The sequence below is a fragment of the Psammomys obesus genome, unplaced genomic scaffold, assembly GCF_907164565.1.
Source record: "Psammomys obesus unplaced genomic scaffold, mPsaObe1.curated_primary_1811, whole genome shotgun sequence".
Taxonomy (NCBI): domain Eukaryota; kingdom Metazoa; phylum Chordata; class Mammalia; order Rodentia; family Muridae; genus Psammomys; species Psammomys obesus.
In genome coordinates, this window is record NW_026596091.1 from 12,927,803 (window position 1) to 12,952,355 (window position 24,553).

At 37.1% G+C, this 24,553-nt stretch overlaps 1 protein-coding gene across 7 annotated transcripts in view; it reads left to right on the forward strand.

The window, feature by feature from the left end:
* The window catches only part of Eea1 (early endosome antigen 1), a 107,929-nt gene that overhangs the window by 79,860 nt on the left and 3,516 nt on the right, over positions 1-24,553 (forward strand). For 6 of the 7 annotated variants that reach the window (XM_055627852.1, XM_055627853.1, XM_055627855.1 and 3 more), the window contains 12 exons: positions 583-738; positions 3,350-3,489; positions 5,618-5,948; positions 6,114-6,215; positions 7,147-7,341; positions 12,561-12,743; positions 18,367-18,552; positions 19,320-19,451; positions 20,425-20,610; positions 21,492-21,730; positions 22,958-23,078; positions 23,944-24,042. In XM_055627852.1, the coding sequence (XP_055483827.1) occupies positions 583-738; positions 3,350-3,489; positions 5,618-5,948; positions 6,114-6,215; positions 7,147-7,341; positions 12,561-12,743; positions 18,367-18,552; positions 19,320-19,451; positions 20,425-20,610; positions 21,492-21,730; positions 22,958-23,078; positions 23,944-24,042 (2,070 nt within the window). The remainder of the gene's footprint in view (positions 1-582; positions 739-3,349; positions 3,490-5,617; positions 5,949-6,113; positions 6,216-7,146; positions 7,342-12,560; positions 12,744-18,366; positions 18,553-19,319; positions 19,452-20,424; positions 20,611-21,491; positions 21,731-22,957; positions 23,079-23,943; positions 24,043-24,553) is intronic. The other variant, XM_055627854.1, reaches the window with a different exon arrangement.

Here is a 24,553-nt window from a genome sequence, read left to right on the forward strand (position 1 = left end):
CTGCACAGATGTAGCCCAAGGCAGTTCAGTATCCAAGTGGGTTCCATTGTAATAGGAACAGGGACTGTCTCTGACATGAACTGATTGGCTTGCTCTTTAATTACCTCCCCCTGAGGGGGAAGCAGCATTACCAGGCCACAGAAGAAGACAACTCAGCCACTCTTGATGAGACCTAATTGACTAGGATCATAAGGAAGGAAAAGAAGTCCTCCCCTATCAGTGGACTTGGGGAGGGACATGCATGCACAGGGTGGAGGAAGGGAGGGATTGGGATGGGAGGAGGGAGGGCACCACGGGAGGGATACAAAGTGAATAAAGTATAATTAAGAAAGAAAAAAAACACTCATATGCATAAAATAATCTAAATTTTAAGTTATTTCACTGTTACATAAATAAGCTTGGTGTCTTATGTTGTGTACAACTTAATTTTCCTTGTTAATGGATAAAGATAACCTCTGATAAGTCACTGAATGTATCTGAAGTCTTTTTCCAGATATTTTCTTATATAAAATTATATTTTCAGTTATACTTTCACTGACTATCTGGGTGCTCCCAATGTGTTTCTTCAAATGTTTTCTTCAGGAGTTAAATAAGATGAGTGTGCAGCTCGATCAGGTCACCAGGAAGCTACAGGAGAAGCAGGAGCACTGCGGCCAGCTGGAGAGCCATCTCAAGGAGCACAAGGAGAAGCAGCTCTCTCTAGAACAAAAAGTGGAAGATTTAGAAGGTCAAATGAAGGTTTGTATAAAAGCCGTTGATTTTGTCATATTTTTACTCTGCAGTGTTGGAGTCTGATGACCTTCAACAGAGTCAAAACTATTAAGTAACAGAGAAAGGTGAAGGGGTACAAAATTTTAAAAATTACTCTGTTAATTAATTTTGAATTCCATCTTTATTTTTAATTCCTTCATTAATGGGTGGCTTTTATATATAACAATTAATTAGCGTTGCTTTATTGTAAAGTGTAAAATATATCCAGGAGACACCGAACAGTATAAGTCTGCTACAAAATCTCTTCTCCTCTTTGATTTTTCCATTTCCCTACAACTTCTTTCAATATAATATCTCATCTATGGTGGAATTTTTTTCTTTTTAAAACTTTTATATCCCCTTTGTATTTTGATTCTAATTTAGTAATGCATTTAAACCATTATAAGGTAGCTGAGCCTTATTTTAAGATACTTCTAAGTGAAGTGTTGATTTACTAAAAAGATGAAATAATTCGACATATCAGGGAAAACTTTCTGGAATTACTAACAGTTAAACAAAAAAATTCTTAGGTTTCTATGTTCCTTACACTTTCATAATCAGTTGAAGTTGATTTGTGATTACAGTATTAGGACATGACTGTTCTATATGGACATCCAGACCAGCATAATAAAAAAATGGCTTTTGCAGTTCTGTTTATGGGCTGTTCTTTTTGAATGCCAACAGTAGTAGTAATGACAAAGTAGAGATGGTTGAAAAGACAGGTAATGATGTATTACAGAAACGTAAACAGAAAATTCTTATCTGGGAATCTTTCTAAAGTAGTTGTAATTGGAACAAGAGTATCTGGGGTGCTGTCTCACAATAATTGATTCTAGATAACACCTTATACTGTACATTTCAGAAAGTCAGAAAAAATGATTCTTTGAAAGTTTTCTGCACAGATAAGAGGCAAATGAGTTATGTCTAATTTAAGTGTAATATTATTAGGCTCTTTATTGGCATGTATAATGTCTATGTTTTCACGTTTTATTAAAAAGTAGTTAAATGAAGACTAGGGAGATTGTCCCGTCAGTAAATCCTGTCTTGTGAGCATGAGAACCTGAGTTTGGAGACTTAGTACCCACGTAAAGGTCAGACACGATGGCAGGGTCCGTGATGTTTGTACTAGGTAGGCAGAGGAAGGAGGGTCCTTGGGACCTGGGCTTGCACACCCTGGCTGTGTCTTCAAGCTTCAGGTTCAGTGAGGGACCCTGCCTTACAAAATAAGATGGAGAGTGATTGGTAAAGACATTCAGTTTTGACATTTGTCCCCAAAATGCACAAACTCCCCAGAAGCACACACATGAACACACAAACACACACACAAATGATAATAGAAAGCACATTGCTTCTATTTAAACCTATGTGTAGTAGTTTGATTTTATAAATTTGAAAAAAATATGATACATAATAATATCTATGAGATGCCTAGTACACTATAACCAAGACACTAAATAAGCAAAGTTGGAAATTTTAAGTGCTGTATGTTTAGGGTCGTTATGTGTCAATTTGAAGACTATGTGACACATCCATTCTTTTTTATGTTGTTATTTTATGGCTGTTAACTACATACATGTGGGTACTTAGTTTTTTTTCCAAACTTGAATTAACAAACGTTTGCATTTTTAATAAACATTTATGTTTAAGTTGATTTTCTTATAATTTATTATTATTGTTGTTATTTACAATTTATTTACTTTGTCTCCCGGTTGTAGCCCCCTCCCTCATCTCCTCCCAGTTCCACCCTCCCTCCCTTTTCCTCCCCTATCCCTCTTCCCTAGCCTATTGATAGGGGAAGTCCTCCTCCCCTATTGGAGGACTTCCTAGTCTATCACATCCTATCAGGACTGCCTGAATCCTCTTTCTTTGTGGGCTGCCTAGGTCACCCCACCAGGGAGAAGCAATCAAGAAGCAGGCAACCAAGTTCATGTCAAAGACTGTCTCTTCTCCCTTTAGTAGGGTACCCACATGGAGACTGAGCTGTCTGCAGGCTACATCTGAGCAGGGAGGGGTCTAGGTACTCTCTGTGCATGGCCTTTGGTTGATACATTAGTCTTTGCAGTCCCTGTGGCACAGCTTTTTTAGGCTTTGTTGGTCTTTTTGTGGGGCTCCTGTACCCTCCAGGTCCTTCTATATCCCCCTTCTTCCATTAGACTCTTGCACTCTGTCCAAACTTTGGCTGTGAGTCTCTGCATCTGCTTTGATCCCCTGCTGGGTGGATTCTTTTAGAGGACATCTATAGTAGGCTCCCATTCTGTTCCCTCTCTTGTACTGTTTTCCCTTCTGAATGAGAATTAAGCATCTTCCCTAGGGTCCTCCTTGTTTTTAGCTTCTTTAGCTCTGTAGATTTTAGTATGTTCTTATAATTAACTTTTAAAATAACCACTGATTTATGTAAAAAGCCTATTCTAGAATATCTGACAGACTCTAAGCAGAACAACTTCCTCATTCAGTGGTTTCAGAATGGGTTTTTATAAATATATTAGAGCTATTTTGTATATTTTGTCAATAATGGTTTGAATGCAAACCAAATGTTATAATATGTAATAATAGAGTAGTTCTTGTCAAAATTCAAATGGATGCTATACTTCACCCACAGAAACTAGAAGCTGATGCTCTTGAAGTTAAAGCAGGCAAGGAGCAAGCTTTGCAGAGTCTCCACCAGCAGAGGCAGCTGAGTGCAGACCTACAGCTCAGAACTGAAGAGCTGAGGAAACAGCTTGACGAGGAGAAGGAAGTGTAAGCTGACCTGCTTTATAGCCCTAAGGTTTTGATTGTTCGCCTGTTCTTAGAGATTCACGTAGTATTGCTTTGTTTTGGGGTGTGTGTGTGTGTGCGCGCGCGTGTGGTTTCTTATGCCAGTAACATTAATGCCACTATTACTTGGTTAAAGTGAACTTCATTTTCTGTTGTTCTATAATTTTAGTCACTTTTCAGCAGTGATGTGGTACCTGTTCTCTTGAGCATTCATTTTGAGTTGTTCACCAGTTTGAAATAGTTAATATAAGAAATTTAAATATTGGAATGTGTGTATGTATCACCTAAGAACCATTAAGTGTCTACTCTGAGGTACAGTACTAAGTACAAAATGGAGTTTTACTCATTAGGAATGTATTTTTTTTTTCAACTTTGTATGGATTTTGTAGCTTTGATGCTTCTGAGTACTTCATTTGCTTTCTCTTGCTGTGATGAAATACCAAAAGAAATCTGGAGAGGAAAAGGTTTACTACATTTTATGAGTTAAGAGTCCATCATCAAAGGAAGCCAGGACTTAGAGATCAAGGCAGGAACCTGGAGGCACGAACTGAAGCAGAGGCCATGGAGGAGTGCTGCTTATTGGTTTGCTCCTTGTGACTTACTCAGCCTGCTTTCTCATACACTTAGGACCACCTGTCCAGGGCTAGCACTACCCATAATGGGCCTTGGAAGTAGCTGGTCTTAGCTACTTTTGGGATTCTTTTTTTCTCACCCTTTATCCCTCTGGTCTCACCCCCTATCACTAGATAGGAGATAAAGAAGGGTAGAGGGGAGAGATAGAGATCCTTGAATATGATTTCTTTCTTGTTTCTTCTTTGCTTATAGCTGGTCTTTGCTACTTTGTGGGTTCATTTTCCACCTTTTATCCCCCTCCTGCCCTTTTACTGCCTATCACTAGATAGGAGAGAAAAAAGGATATAGGGAGAGAGATCCTTGAATCTATATAAATTTATATAAAGTTCCCAGAATTTCATACATCACACAATTGCAGAAACTTTGCAGTTAGGAAAACCACTCTGGTAGACCATGAGGCAAATGATAGTCAGCTACTGAGGATAGTTCAAAGCAGGCCCATATCCACACCTAGGATTAAAACAAAAACATATTCTTAAAATATTTCTGTGTTTTTAAAGAAACCAAAATTTCAGAATTCTCACTACAAATCATCAATTAAAAAAATGAACCACAGAGTTACCCAATAGTCAGTCTGATTGAGAGTGTTTTCTCAGTTAGCTTGTATCAAGTTGACAGAAAAATAATCAGCACATTGAGTGTTACGAAAACAGAAGAATTAGTGTACATTCTTAAAACTATATTTTTCACTTCTCATTCTTATAGCTTATTCATTCTGCATTAAGAAAACTTGTATTCCTCCCCTCCCCCCCTAAGGGAGGAGCAGCCTTGCTAATATTGCAGCTGGTCCTGGAGATACCTGATAAGCTAGGGTCAGATGGAAGGGGAGGAGGACCTCCCCTAGCAGTGGACTTAGAAAGGAGCAGGAAGGAAATGAGAGAGAGAGGATGGGATTGGAAGGGAATGAGGGAGGGGCTACAGCTGGGATACAAAGTATATAAACTAATTAATATAAAAAATAAAAGTTTAATTAAAAAAGAAAACTTGTACTAAGGATCCATGGTAATGGATCACTTTATAATATGTTTTATTGAAGTTAGATAAACCATTTGTCTTTACTTTTGAAGTAAAATGATTCCTTTAAAAATATCCTACTATATTATGTTAAATGTTTTGATATTCAGATTCATCAACATATGACATATTTCTAAGGAAAGAGAGAGATCTGTGTTTGTTTAGGGAATAACACTCTAACTCTGTACTGTAGGGATCCTGGGAAACTTTTGCTGCTTGTTGTAGACCCTCTCAGTGTCTGACTTTCTCTGATCACTTATTGTGGTATAGAGAACTGAATTAAGTTAGGAAGTATAAATAACTTCACTCTTTCTAAGGAAATCATGCGCATCTGATGAGCTGTTTTAAGGTTCTTAAAATTATTTTTTCTGATCCATATAAAAAGTTCAAGACTTAGTAGTCTTTTATGAGTAATTTTGAATGATAAATTTTACATTAATTTTAAAAATTCTTTTTAATCCAGAGTATCTCGTACAAAATTGGATCTGCAGAATAAATCTGAAGCTCTTGAAAATATTACACAAACTCTCAGTAAGAAAGAAGAAGAAAAAGTTGTCTTGAAGCAGGAATTTGAAAAATTAAGTGAGGATGCAAAGACACAACACAAGGAGCTGAGTGACAGGCTCCAAGCGGCAGCCACAGACCTGAGAGCAGCGACAGCACAGAAGGAGGCCTTGATGGCGGAGCTGTCTACAACAAAAGATAAACTGTCACAAGTTTCTGCTTCTTTAAAAAACTCCAAAAGTGATTTTGAGAAGGAGAATCAGAAAGGAAAAGCTGCTATATTAGATTTGGTAAGCTGTTTACGTTGACTTTCTTAGTAGATGTCATCGTAGTCAAAATGCCCTAACTGAGTATGTGTGTTGGGTTCTGGTTTATTTTCTTCTGTTTTTCTTTATAAATGATAAACAACGTGTAAGTTATTACAGACATTTTTCTGTGTTACATTTCTTTATTAGGAAAAAACTTGTAAAGAATTAAAGCATCAGCTTCAAGTACAGACAGAAAGTGCGCTCAAGGAGCAGAAGGAACTGAAAAAGTCACTCGAGAAAGAGAAAGAGGTACAGTTTTCTTCTAATATAAATATGTAAAATATAATAGGCCTTTGAATTTTCCAGGTGTTTTCACCCTGATACAGAAATCAAGCAAATTTTTTTCTCTAAAATGTGATGGCTCATGTGTTTATTTTAAAATTGCTTGTGTTTTACTCATCATAACAAAATTTAAACTAATTTAAAATGTAAAGGACAAATAAAGAAATATAATTAAGAAAAGCAGAAAATTAAATCAATTGACCATGAGAATCTTAATTATATAGGGTTAAAGACCATTAAAGCTGAAAAATTAATAGATTCCTAAACATGACTTATTTCATAGCTTGTCCTAGTTTATTTTGATAAAACACTGACCAAAAACAGGTTGGGAAAGATTTATTTGGCTTACATAATCAGATCACAGCCCATCATTCAGGGAAGCCAAGGCAGGGACTCCAGCAAGGCGGGGACTCCAGAAGAGACCAAGAGACTGTGGAGAAATGCTCTTTACTAGTTTGTTCCCCAAAGTTTGCTCACTTAGTTTCTTATCTATCCATGTCCACCTGTCCAGAGGTAGCAGCACCTGCTGTGGGCTGGGCCCACTCATGTCCATCAACAATCAAGACAGTGCCCCACAGATTTGCTCACAGTTCAGTCTGGAGACAGTTCCTCAGCTGAAACTCTTCCCACATGACTCCAGTTTCGGTCAAATTGACAAACCTTCACCACCACCTAGTGATAATATTTGATGATGACTGTATAGTGACAAAAAGATGTTTCTGGACTACTACACAGTAACCAAATATTTCACATCATTAATGTCTCTGAAATAAGTCATATTTACAAAGTGGCCAGCAGGTTCGAATCTCTGCCAAAAGTAGTGTGTTGCTTGCAGCAGATACACAGGAAATGTGTTCTGAATGAATAAATGAGTCAAACAAGTTTCAATTTCTTTTAGACTTCTCAACAGTTGAAGGTAGAACTCAGTTCAGTCAAGGGAGAAGTCGCACAGGCTCAAAATACATTAAAACAAAAGGAAAAAGAAGAACAGCAGCTTCAGGGAAGCATCAATCAGCTAAAGCAAGCAGCTGAAGAAAAGAGAAAACAAATTGAAGTACTTAAAGGAGAAGTTAAAAACGCTGTTTCACAAAAGGTACTGATAAAAGAATTACTTTTTATAGGAAGAAAAAAGCGGAAGTTAAGATAAAATGAGAGTTTCGTTATAGATATATATATTTAAAATTTTGTAAAATATAGGTTATATTTGATATCTGATTTAAGTCTGAGTGTTCATTGTAATGTCAGATAATTTATTATTTAAATTTTTTATAATCCTTTGTCTAATAATCATGAAAATACATAGAAGTAATGTTTGACATTGGGGCAATTACTTATGTAGCATTTCTATTGTCTTAGAAAAGTTTAAATAAATTTATAATAAATCATTCTTACAATGGAAAAATGACAAAAATCATAAAGTGTAATATATTTAAAAACTCAGCAATGTCAGATTTTCTTGACATTTTTATATTATAGCAGATGTTTTTATTTTCAAGAAGAAAGCAACAATTTATTGTTAACCAGTTTCATTCTTAAATCTGTTCTCATCTTGTCCAAAATGAGCTAGTGAAAGAAGATGGATTCAGTATTAAACACGTAGAGCAAAGGAAGGTCGTTCTTACTGTTAGTTTTGTATGTTAGCTGGTCTTTAGAGAAGAGGGTATAGTCCTTACTCTGTAGGGTAACCGAAATGGCCATGTGTCACAAACAAACTTTAGGTAGAGTTCAGGGAATCTTAGGAAAGAATGGGGAGATAGAAAGACCTGGAAAGGACAGGAGCTCCACAAGGAGAGCAACAGAACCAAAAAATCTGGGCACAGGGGTCTTTTCTGAGACTGATACTCCAACCAAGGACCATTCATGGAGATAACCTAGAATATCTCAGATGTAGCCCATGGCAGCTCAGTGTCCAAGTGGGTTCTGTAGTAAGGGGAACAGGGACTGTCTCTGACATGAACTCAGTGGCTGGCTCTTTGACCGCCTCCCCCTGAAGGGGGAGCAGCCTTACCAGGCCACAGAGGAGGACAATGCAGCCAGTTCTGATGAGACCTGACAAAGGAGGGTCAGATAGAAGGGGAGGAGTACCTCCCCAACAGTGAACTTGGAGTGGGGCCTAAGAGGAGATGAAGGAGGGAAGGTGGGATTGGGAGGGGATGAGAGAGGGGTCTACAGCTGGGATACAAAGTGAATAAACTAATTAATATAAAAAATAAAAATTTAATTAAAAAAAAGAAAATGTCAATCTTTAGAAAAAACTCTTTACTTGAGGGGTTGGAAGGAAGAAAGGGAAATAGAAAATGATGTGATTATATTTAAATTTGAAAACTAAAAATAATAAATCAATTTTAAAATAAAAAAGAGTTGGTCTTTAAAGAAGAGGGTACAGTCCTTAGTCTGTAGGTAAACAAAATGGCCATGTCATTAAGAGTTGGCTGCTGTGCTACTAGAGTAAAAACCAGAGATAATGCATATGAAGCTGATATTTAACAGTTTTCGGTTATGCCACATAACATAAAAGTAATTTTCTAAAAATATAGGCAGTATAGAAACATTTGTCTTTTTGTGCTTTCATATGTAATCAGAAACTGGATTATAGTTGTCGTAGTGAATTTGTTGCACATTTTTTCAAAATCCTTTTTAGTCTTCAATAAGTCCCTGTATGTAGTTTATGCTATATACCATGCTTATTGCTCTCATTTTTTTTCCTCCCTCTCACCTCTGGACTACTTCATCCTAAGAAGCTCCTGCACCACTTAACTCTCTTTCCTTTTTTAAATTATTTCTTTTATTTTTGAGATTATAACTACGTCATCTATTCCCTCTATTTCCTCCCCTAAACCCTCCCATACCTCCTTGCTCTTTTTCAAATTAAAGGCTTCTTATTTTCATTATACATATCTAAATGTGTAATAACAATTAATGAAAAGAGAAACTATGTCCTTTTTAAAAAAGTGGCCACTGAGTTATAATTGGGTTCCTGGTACAAACATTAGCGTGGCATTACTTACTAGAATATAAACAACACACCAGTGGCTATTCCACTGAAAACAAATGGCTCCTCTAGCAGCCGTTATCTGCTAGTGGCTCTTCAGCTAGGACCAGGACCTCATGAGCCTCTCCTATCTGTGACGGTACGTTGAAGAACTCCATCTTGTATAGGCCTTGTTAGTTACACATTTTAATGTCTTTTTTTGTGTGTGTGTGTGTGATTTATTTTTGAGGCGAATTTTGCTGTGATAACAAGTTTGGGCAGGAAGTCTCCATCTTCCTATCGCAGCCCTTCAAATATCTGGAATTATAGCTATATGTCATCATTCCTAATTTATACATATTGATATTTGAGCCTCCCTCTCCCCAACTCCCAGAATTCAGTATCAAATCCAGGTATTTCTGAAACTTTATTTTTATATCACTATAATTTAGTGAGTTGAAAATAAATTTTACATGTTTTGTTTTCATTAAATTATTATGATTTTTAAAGGTTTTAGATTAATATCTATTTCATATGATTTGTACAGCTTCACTAGATGATACCTAAAATTAGATTGTGGTAAAAACATCGAAGAAAAGAAGTGAGCTTCTAGAGAAGAACATATATAGTAATGTATGACCTATGATGTAACGGATGTCTTGATTCCCAACCATTAATTCTAAGAACTCTGTGAAAGGGAATTGGGTGGATAGTGTGTAGTAGAGAATAGTTAACTCTCTCTCTCAGTCCTCAGGCAGTTAACATCAATTCCTGTCAGTCCACCTCCTAGCTCTGCCTTTCTCTTCTCATGTTCCACTGTCAATAGCCTTGTCCAGTGTAATATGTTTTTCTTATCTGGATCATTTTGATAGATAAGCAACAGATGTCTCAGGCTTTTGCATCTCGTATCCATTAGAACTCATGAAATCTTCTTGATGTTTAATGCCATGTTATAATTCTGGGTGCTAGAGATACAGCTATTAACAAAACAGACAAGTGCCTGTGCTTGTGGAGGTTATACTTTAGGGCCAAACACACCAGCCGAGTGGTTTGAAAGAATGATGGGGCAGAGTCTTACTAAAACCTAAATGATTATAAAAGCCTTCCTGGAGAGATGTATGTTGCACATGAATTATAAAAGCCACCAGTGACAAGTCTGGGACTGGTGACACATACCTTTATTTCAGCAATCAGGAGGCAGAACCAAGCAGATATCTGTAATTTGAGGGCAGCTTGTGAATTCTGGGGTGGGCATGGCTACATAGTGACACCTTGTCTCAGAAATAAAAATAAAAATAAAACAGTAACAACAAAAACTCTATCCATGCCATGATTTGGGGCTAATTAATACAGATATCTTAGAGCAAGCTTGAGGAAGAGTAACAAAAGAGAAATAGACAGGTACTCCATCATTTACAGGCAAATTGTTGGACTTACAAGATTACAGAATGATAGTTTTTGACCTATGGATATTTTTAGTCTCTTGAGGGATTTATTTTCATCAGATTTGACACACCCAGTTATAATATATGACTAACTAGAAATGAAGGAGCAAGAAGGAAAGGCACCCAGAAGATGCTGCAGTGACGAGGCAGTTCTGTGGAGGCACAAAGTATGGAGAATGGGCTACAAAGTGTGGCTTGGAAGTATAGTTATTGAGCCTTTATGATACACTACAAGTTGAGAGATATTGGGAGAATCAAGGATAACTTTGAATTTGTGCACATGGGTATTTATTTGAGTGACGTAGTAAAGTTTTTTTTGTTTGTTTTTTTGTTTGTTTTTGATGGGCAAAATCCAGAGTTCAGGTTGAGAAAGTTATCTGTGGATTGTTCAAGAGACATCATGAAGGTTCCTAGATAATAAGAGCTCAAAGTTCAGGTGGAGAGGATAAAAATACTTGTTTAAGAAGGGTGTTTAAAACTATAGTTTTAGAAGAGATCTTTTTAAAAAAAATCCATAAAATAAAAGTGGGGCAACGCCAGAAGTTTGGAGTTCTACAGTATTGAGAGCTATAGTTGAAGAAAAGAAACCAGTAAAATAATCTGAGGAGAAATGACCAGCAAAATTGCAAGAGAGCCTGAAACATGAATGAATGTTTTGGAAACCAGGGCAGGAAAATGCGTTAGGAAACACAGTTAAGTATCAAGTGGCTCTAAGTGATGGTTTTGAAACATGAGGGATACGGATGGCATCAGCCTCAGATTCACTAAACTAATATATCATTTTATCTTTATGAAAGTTTAACTGACCATCATGACTATATATATTCATAGAATAGATGTAGGGATAATTCTATACTTGTTATACTTGTTTACTTTTTGTTTTATTGAAAGAGTTGTGTTTTTTTTTCCCACATAATATATCCTGACTATGGTTTCCCTGCCCTCTACTCTTCCCAGTTCCTCCCCACCTCTCCTCCCATCAGGATCCACCCCTTTCTGCTTCTCAAAACAAATAGTCTTCTAAGGAATAGTAGTATAATAAGATGAAAACTTGTGTATAATTTTTAATGATAAAATTAGAGGAATTAGCATTTCTCTTTCTTTTAATCATTTCTTCCTGTTGAGAACCCTCAGACTCTTTCTTATCTTCTAGTTCTTTGTAAAACATACAATAAATCACCATAAGTCACAGTCCAAGGAGCCTAATTCTCCTAGTAAGTACTACTCAGTACCTACTCTTCAGTCTCTTTATTCTTTCAATGACTTTGTCCTTCTAAGCCTCTGCCAGAACTGTTTCACTCAATGAGAGGTAGTTACTTATTTTAAAAGCCAAGCATATTTTATTTACCATCATGCAGACAAATTTTAAATATGTCATATGTTTATATCTCTCCCAAATAGTCTTGGTTTTAGAGTAATTTGAACTTCATGAAATCATTTTCTGTCTTGATATTAATAAAGATGATTTACAGAAGTTCCCAGAGTTACTCTTGAGTTTTCAAGAGTAGGAACTACATATTCTGTTCAGCACAGTAATGGCTTCTTAATTTTTTCATGTAGTATTTTTTCTTAGTTTAGCTTTAAAATGTCATTCAAGAAATCCAGGACTGTGCCTTCTCATAGCACCAGTGTTGCTTGGCTCCTGAGAGCAAGTGCCTACTACTTTATAGTAGATGGTCTCTCTTTCCCTCTGATGATGTTTGCACTTAAATAGGGACTTGCTCGTTCTGTAGTTCTCTGACTTTACATTTAAAGTAGGTTGTTCTTTATTCAAATATGAGCTTAGAGCAAAATGCACTTTAGCTGGTTATCACAGGATTTACTTGTATAAATTCTGTTTTCTATTTGACGGGCTTTTAACTGCATTCTTTTTGAAATCGCTCCTGCATGTTTCAGACAGAGCTGGAGACTACATTGCAGCAGCAGTCATCACAGGCAGCCCAGGAACGTGCAGCAGAGAGAGAGAAACTGTCAGCGCTGCAGAGCACCTATGAAAAGTGCCAGGCAAACCTGAAGCAGCTTCAGTCTGATCTCTACGGCAAAGAGTCTGAACTTCTAGCCACACGGCAAGACCTAAAGGTATAGTAAACTACAGTATGTTACAAAGCCCAGTAAACAGTTGCCTAATGGGCAAGGGAAATTAATATTTGCAAAGTACCACATTTTTTTTATTCAACTACTCCTTTAATGTTTTTTGAATCAACTTATTTTATGACAAAAATCATAATATACATAATTAAAAAATAAAAACTTATTTTTAAATGAGTTATAGAAAAATATTTTGGGCATATGTTATTACACTGTTAGCTTTTCTGATTTTGAAGCCTTATCTGAGAATAACTACAGAGATTGGCTGGCTATACGCCCGTTGTAAAAAAAATACAAATGGTTCTATTGTTATCAAGCAAAACTGACTTTTAGTGTTATGTATTTGTCAATTTTCTAAGCTTACAGGAATGCCTAATGATTAAAATTAGGCCAATTAAATATAGCCTTAATTAATAATACTATATGATTAAATAAAGCGTCATGTTTATTAATATGAAAAGTATAAATAAAAAGGTAATCAAATTTTATGCAGCATGGTACCTCTATGAAGGAAAGTTTGCTCTTACACACAGGACCTTGAGCCAGCACCCTTGCTCCTTCCCTCAGATACGGTCTCTGTCCCTGTTTGTTTCTTGTCCTTCTTTTTCCTTTTATAATAGTAAATCTTTCTTTTGTTTAAAGTGCACTAGTGTAAAATTTTGTTGAGAATCACCAAACATTAAAACATTTTATTTATACATATTGTATATATTTTGTGTTTTATTCATGGGCTCTTGTAGGGAAGAGTTCATGAGGAGAACTAAGCCACTTAGATATATGAGCAGGTCCTGAATTACAGGTAGCACTTGGAAATACAGTCTTGACAAAGATGGAGAAAGTGAGCAGAGCAACCTGGAGTGCTGATTTATGTTTGGGATTTATATTTTTAGGTTTAAAAAGTAGGCTTCTCATTGTAAAGTATATTAAATGCTTAGCAGAAAACAATTTAATTTTTTACTTGAGTGAAAAAAGAAAGAAAAACAAGGAGTCAAGTGAGGAGCATGGGTCACCTAGTGGGGAGATCAGTTAAGATTTTTCTGTCCTTCAGGGGATCTGATGTACGAATGTGATGCCTATTTATTCAAGCAGGCACATTCACACACACATAAATAAAAATAAATTTTAAAAATCTTTCTTCATGAAGTCTGGTATAAAGATGTGAGTTAGTCAGAATTGGGATTAGAGTTAAGAGAATAGAAAGGATAAAGGACAGAGTTCATAGCAAGCCAAGTGGAGGGCAAGGGATCAGTCATAAGGACTTGACACAGAAACAGGAAAGTGGGGAAAGAAAGAAAGAAGGGTAAAGGAGAGTTAGCCCTCTTCCCTCCCCCACCACACACACTGAAGGCAAGGGAGGGCTGGCTTAGTAGTTAAGAATACTTACTCTTCCAGAGGATCTGATGCTCTGACATCTGTGGGCAACTCGAACATTTGATGCACAGATATACATACAGGCAAAACATACATACATATAAAAAATAAAATTAAATCTTTAAAAAAAGAAAAATTAGAGCTGGTCATTTTATTACTGTTAAATTGTTGTGTTTGTTTTACAATATATTGAAAGGTAGAGAAAGTTTGAGGAGAAGTTTGGATTTAACCTAAAGGCAGTGAGGCTCCACTGGGGGACTTGCATGTAATCTGAATAAAAGAAAGCAGAAGGGCAGGCCCAAGAGGTTTTACAAGGTACGATGGAGACTCTTTTGAAGTTTCTTTTGCAGGGAAGGCAAGACTAGTAATGCAACAGGACAGAAGGTAGTTGGAGCTGTTTGCTTTACTCAAAGCCCCCTTTTACCACCAATTCACTAGATTTTTTTTATAAAAGTTTGTAAAATCTGTTTTAATGATTCTAAAATGAGATGTGTATAAACTACCTTTTTAATGAACAAGTTTCTAAGGAAGCACAAGTATTAGTAGATCAGGAAGAGAGATGGTTGTCAACCACTTTTTCTTTTTGCTTTAGTGAGCCAATCTCACATGTGAGAGAGAAGGGAGAAGAGAGAACATTCTGTGTCATGACATTTAGCTGTGGGAAGGCTTTCTGTCGTAGCTCAGTGTATACCTCAGGCTAACAGTATGTGCTTGGACACCAGTAGGGGCGAACAAGCCTGGTCTTATCTGTGTTGTTAGCCCCATCTGCTGGATCGTTTATGAAACAGTTTGCTTACTGGGTATTTCTATTGGCTATCATCAGTGCTTTTATTTGTCCAGGAAGAATAGAAATGGAATTCATTATACAATATAAATTCATAATATAAATTTATGCCCATGTGAAATGAAAATTATAGGGTTATACAGAATTAAACCTAAATCTTATTTCAGTACTTTCTCATGCCATTTTACCAGACATCAGAAAAAGTAAGAACTAACATCAAGGTTTTATTTGAAAGAAGTATGGGAAGGCAGGCTTAATTTAAAAAAACAACATTGGAAACACAAGGGACCATAGCAATTTTTTTTTCACTAGGATGCTATAATCATTGTAATCACTGTCAAGGTTGGAGGGTGATCTACTCAGTGATTTGCCTGTTGCCATGGGTGAGAGTAGGGTAAAGATAGTTAAAGAGCAAAGAAATGGACTGGGAGGAGCATCCTGAGGTAAGCAGTGCTGAGCAAATGAAACATGCATGGCAGAACCGTGTGGGAACTTACCATGCCATGCTTTGTAGGAGTATAGCACTGCATGTTCAAAGACAGGGTAGAGCAGTAGCCCTTGGCATCTTTAAAAAGATTTCTTGCCTTTAAAGAGCTAATTAAAGGGCTTCAAACGTTTAAATTCTTAGCGTCCATGCATGTAAAAATCTTATAAACCAATGATAGTTGGAGGTTTTGTGGGCATTTTGAAATTCTTACAGAAATTCTTAGAGGTACTACTGCTTTCTTGATTTTATTAGTAAGCCTGTTGAACCAGAATCTCCATTATCCAATTATAGTAGATTTATATAATAGGCTTTGAAATTCAGCCGTTTCAGCGCTGAACACAAATCCATGCTGTTATGCAAGCCAGCCAGTACTCCACACTGACCTACACACTCCCCACCCCAGCCCAGGTATTTTATTATTTGAAAAGTCAGTTTTTCCTTGATGATATCTGGGCCAGTTAGCACATGCCTCATTTTCCAAGGATCTCACACTGTTTTCCTGGGTACTTGGTGGTAACCATTTACTTGGCTTCCCTGTGAAGTTTCTGCTTACACACTGCTCTTCTGTAATGAGGATCATTTTATGCAGGGTACTCAGTTAATAATGGAAGCCTGACTAGTAGAAAACAAGGTCACTCTGGGTATAACTGACAAAAAAGTCTGAAAGGGTTTAGAATTTAAAATTTGAGCTTTATATCTAAAAGATTCTGAACCGAGTGAGTTACTGGGAAGTGGAAACCTTCCTTTTTCAGGAAGCATAATCTTAAAATTAAATCATATTTGTTTGTTTCATTATTTATTTTTTTGAATATTTTTTTATTTATTTTATGTATATGAATGCTCTATCTTCATGTACACATACATGCCAGAAGAGGGCATCAGATCTCAATATAGATGGTTGTGAGCCACCATGTGGTTGCTGGGAATTGAACTCAGGACCTCTGGAAGAGTAGCCAAGTGCTCTTAACCGCTGAGCCATCTCTCCAGCCCTCATTATTTATTTTTGAGGCAGTGTTTCACTTTTGTTTTCTAGGCTGCACTCAAACTCATGCGCAATCCTCCTGCCTTAGCCTTTCAGGCACTGAGATTATAGGCATTTATGCCTAGCTTCTCTTTTATTAAATATGTTTTCTGTGCACTCTTGGCTGGCAGAGGTCCTTTGTTGAGTTGCATTATCTGCCTCATTTTCAGGGCAAGTGCCTCTCTGGTCAGAATCATGTGCTTCTATGAGGTCTGGTGAAGAGTGTTAGCTAGTCCTCACTCCCTGCAGACCCTTAGCAAGAGTAGCTGAGAATGGCAGTTCCTTTAGCTAGGACCATATCCCTCAACTGTAACCTAACAGGCAGAAACGCAGCTCTTTTTTCCACTTCAGTTTCCCAAAACTGGTGAGCCTTAGAGTAGTCAGTAACTGTGATAATAACTCACCTCACTTTGTATTAGTTATTTTCTTCATTATCGTGACAAAAATCTGACAAAACCAACTTGAAGAAGAAGGATTTTTTTGATTCACAGTTTGAATACAGTGTCCACCATGATGGGAAGTCATGGAAGCAGGAGCTCAAGGCAACAAGAGGTCACATTGTATCTGTAGGGACAGAGATGAGTGCTGCTGCCCTGCCTTCCTTCTTTTCTCTTCATTCAGCCAGGACCCCAGACCAAGGAATGACACTGCCCCACTTAGGGTGGGTCTCTCTGCTTAATTAACCTAGTCTAGCAGCTCCTTCACAATATACTCAAAGGTTGGTTTCCATAGTGATTCAAAGTCTATTAGCAGGACAGTATTCATGCCCACATGAGGTGTCAGGAACTATGATATTAGCGACATCACTTGCTGTACCACTGAGACAGGCACTCAGATAATGGACTGATGGCTGACTAGAATACAGTGTTAAATATAAAGCTAAATTTGTTGAATCAGATTGATAGCTGTGAAATGTCCCCCTATCATAAAATTTTGTCCTGTTTATTAGTGTTTACCAGGTCAGGGGGTGTAGATCCTAGAAAATGTATTTGTATGTGTATCCATATTTAGCATTCAACTGTATTTCTTTCCTTTTTTTTTGGGGGGGTGGTTTTTCAAGACAGGGTTCCTCTGTGTAGCCTTGGCTGCTCTGGACTTGCTTTGTAGACCATGCTGGCCTTGAATTCACAAAGATCCGACTGGCTCTGCCTCCCAAGTCCTGGGATTAAAAGTGTGTGCCACCACCACCTGGCTGTATTTCTTTTTAAATTGTTCTCTTTCATATTTCCACTGGTCTTTTATCCAACCATATATATGTTCTCTAATGTATTTGATATGGTTGTTTCTCATCCAATATTCCTTCCTATTATAAGTATTCAGTAAATGGTTTTAGATTATTTGTAGGGGTTTCAGAATAAACCTTCACTTTTGTCTTCCCTCCCTCTCCCCCTTCCTCTTTTCTCTTTTCTTTTCTCCCCTGCCTCCCTCTCCTGATACAAGGTTTCACTAAGCAGCTTTGGCTGGTTTGGAATGTGTTATGTAGACCAGGCTGACATCCAACTCACAGAGAGCCACATGCCTCTGGCTCAAAAGTGCAGGGACTAACAGTTTAAGCCACCAGGCCCAGCTTTGGCCTCTTAAGATCCTAATGGTGCTGAAAAGTCCTATTGCCTAGTATCTTTTCTGATTATTTCTACAATTATCTAAGTTTATGTACTTAGTTTATCTAAGTTTACTCTTCCTAGTGTTATACCTGCTTACAGTATTTACTGCTTTAATTTACTGTACAGGTTTGTAGCTTGAGAGCATTAGGTTATTCCAGATAGCCCAGGTATGGAGTAGGCTACCATGTAGGTTTGTGTAAATCTGTTCATGTACAGATCTTGTAACAAAGATGTCCAGAACATGTTCTCATCATTGATGTGTGATTATCTACTATTTGCTTTTATTAACTGTTATGCTTGTTGAAATTTATTAATCATAATAACTTGAGAAAATAATTTTTTATAAGTCTGTAGAAGAGAAGCTCTCTCTGGCACAAGAAGACTTGATTTCAAACAGAAATCAAATTGGAAACCAAAATAAATCAATTCAAGAACTGCAGGCTGCCAAAGCTACTTTGGAGCAGGACTCGGCGAAGAAAGAACAGCTATTAAAGGAGCAGAGTAGAGCACTGCAGGATGCTCAGAGAGAAAAGGTACCTGCTTCTCTGCTTAACCCAGACTCTAGACTTGCACAAGTCTTGAAGACCTGCAGGCCAACCCCCGGTCCAACTCAGTGGCTCTCACAGGACCTGAGAGTGTGTGAGAGTACACAGTCGCTGGAGGCTCTGTGCTATGACGTGTTTCCTCACCACTTCCTTGTGATGTCAACTCAGTTTTCTTATACTTTTTGTGGTTTTATAAGCATGTTTTTCACACAATAGAAATTTTTGGTATATTTGAAATAGAAATTCCCTTTAATTATAAAAATTGAGTGTTTTTAGGAAGGAGGGTTGTAAAGCTGGAATGGCATTCATGATTTAAATGTCAAGTTTAGATAGGTTTGACAGATGGTATTTAATTGGTGCTTAACTGTAATGATTTTAGCTCAGACACATCTTTTAGTGTTAACTATCCCTAGTAGAGAATTTTTAATTTTTTAAAAATATTTATTTATTTATAAGCTATTGATTGAAAAGTCTACCCAGAAAAACCTTATTTAAAGCAGTGATAATACTAGAACTTGTAAGAATGAATAGTACTGCTGTATTTTACTCTGCCTAGGTACCATTACCTTTTAATATTCACTGTAACTATTTAATCTCATTGGTGACATTATCAAGTTAAACAGGAAGGGAAGGTGCATAATCTGCTCCAGTTAGCCTCAGTAAAGAGGTATAAGCAGGGTCATAAATACAAAAATTTTAGCTTACTAATTTTCAACAAAGTAGACTCTTCAAATTTATCTATGATTTCTTCACAGTCGGTGAAGGAAAAAGAACTAGCAAATGAAAAGTCTAAACTGGCAGAGATGGAGGAAATTAAGTGTAGACAAGAAAAAGAAATTACTAAACTCAGTGAAGAACTCAAGTCTCACAAACAAGAAAGCCTAAAGGTAAGTTAAGATAATACGCTTCCCTCTCGACCATTGTATTTTTGCCCTTGACATTCATGTGCACTAGATTAGAGAAGCTGAGAAAGAGCCTACCATGTGCTAGACAAACTATTTTACTGTTTTTGGTGAATACCGGGGACAGAGGGCATGAATTTTGTCCATATTTATTGCATGATATCCATATTAAATATACTTTATTCTCTAATTATGGAATAAAGCAAAGCAGCTACAGGATAAGCTTAGATTTGAAATGATGAAGTAGAAAATTAAATAAATTTGTTTATAAGTAATAAATTTACAAACATGTAAGATTTTGAATTTAAGGGAGTTTGGTTTTTCAATTATTCTTCTTCTTTAAATCCCTTTATAATCTTATGGTTTAACATTTTATGCCTTAGAAGCATAGATAGAGTTTCTGTTGGTTGTAGAAACTCTACCATTTGCTTTGTAAAGTGTTGTGCATATTCATGAGAAAGCTTAGGTGTTCTCTCTGAGGCCTTCCGATATGTATGTGACTTTGTAATTGAGTGTGTACTCAGAACATAATACTATGTATGATGACTAACTGGTTACTCAGTAAACACATGGTAAGTGAACCAACTGAAAGAAATGTGTAGAGATCTTTGTTTGATAGGGTAGTTAAACACATGTCTGTAGAGTATCACCTGAATGAAATGATTAATGACTAGGAAGTAAATACCTTGTACTTTAAGTCAGCGGCTTGAAAGGTTGAACTCAAAGACTCGTCTTCTTACAGCACCCAGGACCACTAGCCAAGGGGTGCTACCAGGCAGCTGGGCCCACCCACATCCACATCCATCAGGAAGATACTTTACAGGTTTCCTACAGGCCATCTGGTGGTGGCATTTTCTCCCTTGAGATTTCTTCTTCACACATAATTTTAGCTTGTGTTGAATTAACTGAAAATTAGGCTATAAATAGGGGTGATTTGTTTCTGGCTTTTTTTCAACAGGAAGTAACAAATCTCAAGGATGCCAAACAACTTTTGATTCAGCAGAAATTAGAACTTCAAGGCAAAGTGGACTCACTGAAGGCAACTCTTGAGCAGGAGAGGGAAGGTCAGCAGCTGCTGCGAGAGCAGGCGAAGAAGGAGGAAGAGAAGCAGAAGGAGGAGTTTTCTGAGAAGGAGGCGAAGCTGGTCAGTGAAATTAACATCATAGCAAAAAACGTGCTTAAAGTAGAGCTTTGAATCAGTTCAGGAAGATTTTCTACCTAGAGAGTATGATTGAAGTGTTTTTTTTTTATATTAAAATTAGAAAAGACATCAAATTACCTAAATAACTGGTGAATAGGAAATATCTTATTCTGCAATCACATTTTAGTTTAGATAAATGAAAATCCAACTAGGTGTTATAGTAAAATATTTTTTAGTGTAGAAACAAATAAGTGAACACACAACCAAACACATAAAAGTGTATGGTGAATGAAACTAGCCATATTAAACACATTCATTTGGCCAAGGTGAATTTTGAAAACTGGGAACAGAAACATTGGGTTGGAATTATGATAACTGAAGTCCGCTTTTCTTTTCCTGCACTGTATTTACCTCATAGGAAACATCTGGCTATTCTTTATTGAACTGACTCCCAAGATCTCACCAGAAAGCTTTGCCAAATGTCCTCATCAATTTGGAAGTTTGCATTACAGCTTTGGTGTGATGATAAGAGGCAGGGAGAGGGTCTAGCTTTGTTGACAGGATGTCCTCATCCTCTTACCATGAGCATCTTCCCTGTCCTGGTACACAGTAGAGTCTCAAAGTGCATCACTCTGTCTCTACTGAGAATGTTGCTGACCAGCATTTCTGTATTATCCTTTAAGCAAGTCTATTTAAATTATACATGTGTGCAGAATCAGGATTTTAGTGTAAAATAAAATATGTTCTCTTGCCTTCTTTCCAGGAGAAAATCTTTCCAGGAGAAGCAATATGATTTATATCTTGGGTATTTTAATTTCAATAAGTGGAAAGTTTATTTTGTACTACTTATGTAATATCTTCCCCCTTCCCTATTTTTTTCTCAGCATTCTGAAATAAAAGAAAAGGAAGCAGAAATGAAGAAACATGAAGAAAATGAAGCTAAGCTTACCATGCAGGTCACAACATTAAATGAAAACTTGGGTACTGTGAAAAAGGAGTGGCAGTCTAGTCAACGGAGAGTTAGTGAGCTTGAGAAGCAAACGGATGATTTGCGGGGTGAAATTGCTGTCTTAGAAGCAACGGTTCAAAATAACCAAGATGAAAGAAGAGCACTGCTAGAAAGGTGATTGATGTCTGAAGAAATTAGTTTGTACTTGCTGGATGTGGTGTTGGCAACAGTGCATGCCAGCACTCGGGAGGCAGAGGCAGGTGTCTGAGTTGGAGGCCAGCCTGGTCTACAGAGTGAGTTCCAGGACAGCCGGGGCTACACACGGAAACCTTGTCTCAAAAAAATAAATAAATAAAAATAAAAGACAAAAAAATGGTTTGTAGCTATTACAAGTAATAGAAATGTTGTCATATTCCATATTTTTTCACTAGACAAAGAATTGAGGAAAGTGTGTAACTCCTGCTGGTATGTAAGCAGCCATTAAGAAAATCAGACCTTCCTGAGTGAGGTATCCCAGAAGCAGAAAGACATACAGGGTATATACTCACTCATAAGTGGATGTTAAACATGTAATATAGGATAAAACTACTAAAATCTATACACCTAAAGAAACTAATCAAGAAGGAGGACTCTGGCTAAAATGCTCAATCCCCATTCAGAAAGGCAAAGAGGATGGACATGAGAAGAAGGAGAAAACAGGGGACAGGACAGGAGCCTGCCACAGAGGGCCTCTGAAAAGCTCTACCCTGCAGGGTATCAAAGCAGATGCTGAGACTTATGGCAAACCTTTGGGCAGAGTGCAGAGAATCTTATGAAAGAAGGGGGAGATAGAAAGACCTGGAGGGGATAGGAGCTCCACAAGGAGAGCAATAGAACCAAAAAAACTGGGCACAGGGGTCTTTTCTGAGACTCATATTCCAACCAAGAGCCATTCATGGAGATAACCTAGAACCCCTGCACAGATATAGCTCATGCAGCTCAGTGTCCAAGTGGGTTCCATAGTAATGGGAACAGGGACTGCCTCTGACATACACTGATTGGCGTGCTCTTTGATCACCTCCCCATGAGGGGGGAGCAGCCTTACCAGGCCACAGAGAAAGACAATGCAGCCATTCCTGATGAGACCTGATAGACTAGAATCAGAAAGGAGAGGAGGACCTCCCCTATCAGTGGACTTGGGGAGGGGCATTCGTGGAGAAGGGGGAGGGTGCTACAGGTGGGATACAAAGTGAATAAAGTATAATAAAAAATGAAAAAAGAAAATCAGACTTTAAAAGAAATTAAATAGCGAAATTAATGTATTATATTTAAAATTACCAAAGTATTCTATTGCCTCTATTCCAGAAAGCTCCTTAATGATTTTTTTAATATTAATTTTTTCTTGGCCATCTATTCCATAAGGTGTCTTAAAGGCGAAGGTGAGATAGAAAAGCTTCAGACCAAAGTACTAGAGCTGCAAAGGAAGCTGGACAACACCACTGCGGCTGTGCAGGAGCTGGGCAGGGAGAACCAGACCCTTCAGGTACGGCGCCTTGGGATGTTGGTACTTCCGTACTCTCCAGGTTCTCTCTTAGTGAACAGCAGCTTGCCACCTTTAGAAGATGCCTGCAGGGATGAGAATGAAGCTCACTGGTAGAAAACTTGCATATCATATGCAAGGACCTGGGTTCAATTCCAGTACTCTACAACACAGAGAAAACCAAAATGACAATAAGACCCATGTTTAACAAATGTTTTCAGATAACTACTGTCCATGTAGAGATATTTTATAGATTTTATGAGTAATTGCGCAAAAGATAAAAAGGTAGTTGTTTCAAAGACCTCTCACTTGAGAGTGACATCATTCTAGGATTGTCACAGAGACAAATTTTTAAAATTCATGAATACAGAGGAATAAATACATGGTTTAAATAAACAAATGATCTTAAGCCAGGCATGGCGGTTCTGACTTTTAAATCTAGCACTAGGAAGAAAGAGGCAGGGAGATCACTTCAAGTTGAAGTCAGCCTGGATGACGTTATCAAGACCTTGTCTTATGTGGAAGAAAAGCAAAAGCAACAGTGAACAGAAAAAGAAGTGAGTTAGGTATGCTGTCACAATCATGAGGAAAAATTGATTGTTGTAATGTAATGAACATGAAATTTCTAGAACTTTATAATTGCCAGTGCCTCTGAAGAATAAAAATCTACTTAATTTTGTTTTGTCATTCAGATATATGAAGGTATATTCTGGCAAGTATAAATTGACTAAAGTATTTCTAACTTTTAACATTTTGTTTCATATGGCATAAAATCAAAATTTTGTAAATTTATGGCAACAAATAAGAAATAATTAATCATTCTGTAGAATGTTATATCATCTAATTTACCATAACTTATTAAAAACAGATCAAACATACGCAAGCCTTGAACAGAAAGTGGGCAGAAGACAATGAAGTGCAGAACTGTATGGCCTGTGGAAAATGCTTTTCAGTCACAGTGAGACGGGTGAGTGGTTTCTTTATGGAGCTACATTTGTGGATTTCTGGGTGACAGGTGTTTTAAGCATCAATCCACACATGTGAGTTTCTGGTTATCATATGTGCTTAAATTTTAGTTTTAAAGTCAATCACTTTTTCTACCAGCTATTCTCTGAGACAGTTGTTTTCTGAAGTACTGTGTAGATATTTAACTTGTGTGTGTCAGTTATATTTGAGTTCTTTTAAAAGATGTAAAAGTAGAGAGACTTAAAGAAATAGGTAATTCTGCTACATTTAAATTCCAAGTGAAGATAGTGTTCCTGAGGCTTTTGGTGAGCAGGAATAGTACTTCATTTGATAGGAGCACTTTAGCATTTTCAAATAAAGGCAAAGGCCATCTAAAATGTTACCATGATGCTGGATCAGTGTAAGGAGTGAAATTACATAGGGAATAAATTCACATGTTGAGATAACATCCCACCGTCATGGTGTGGTTGTAACAGTTGTTAGTTTTATAAAGCTCTTGCTATAGGTTTGGT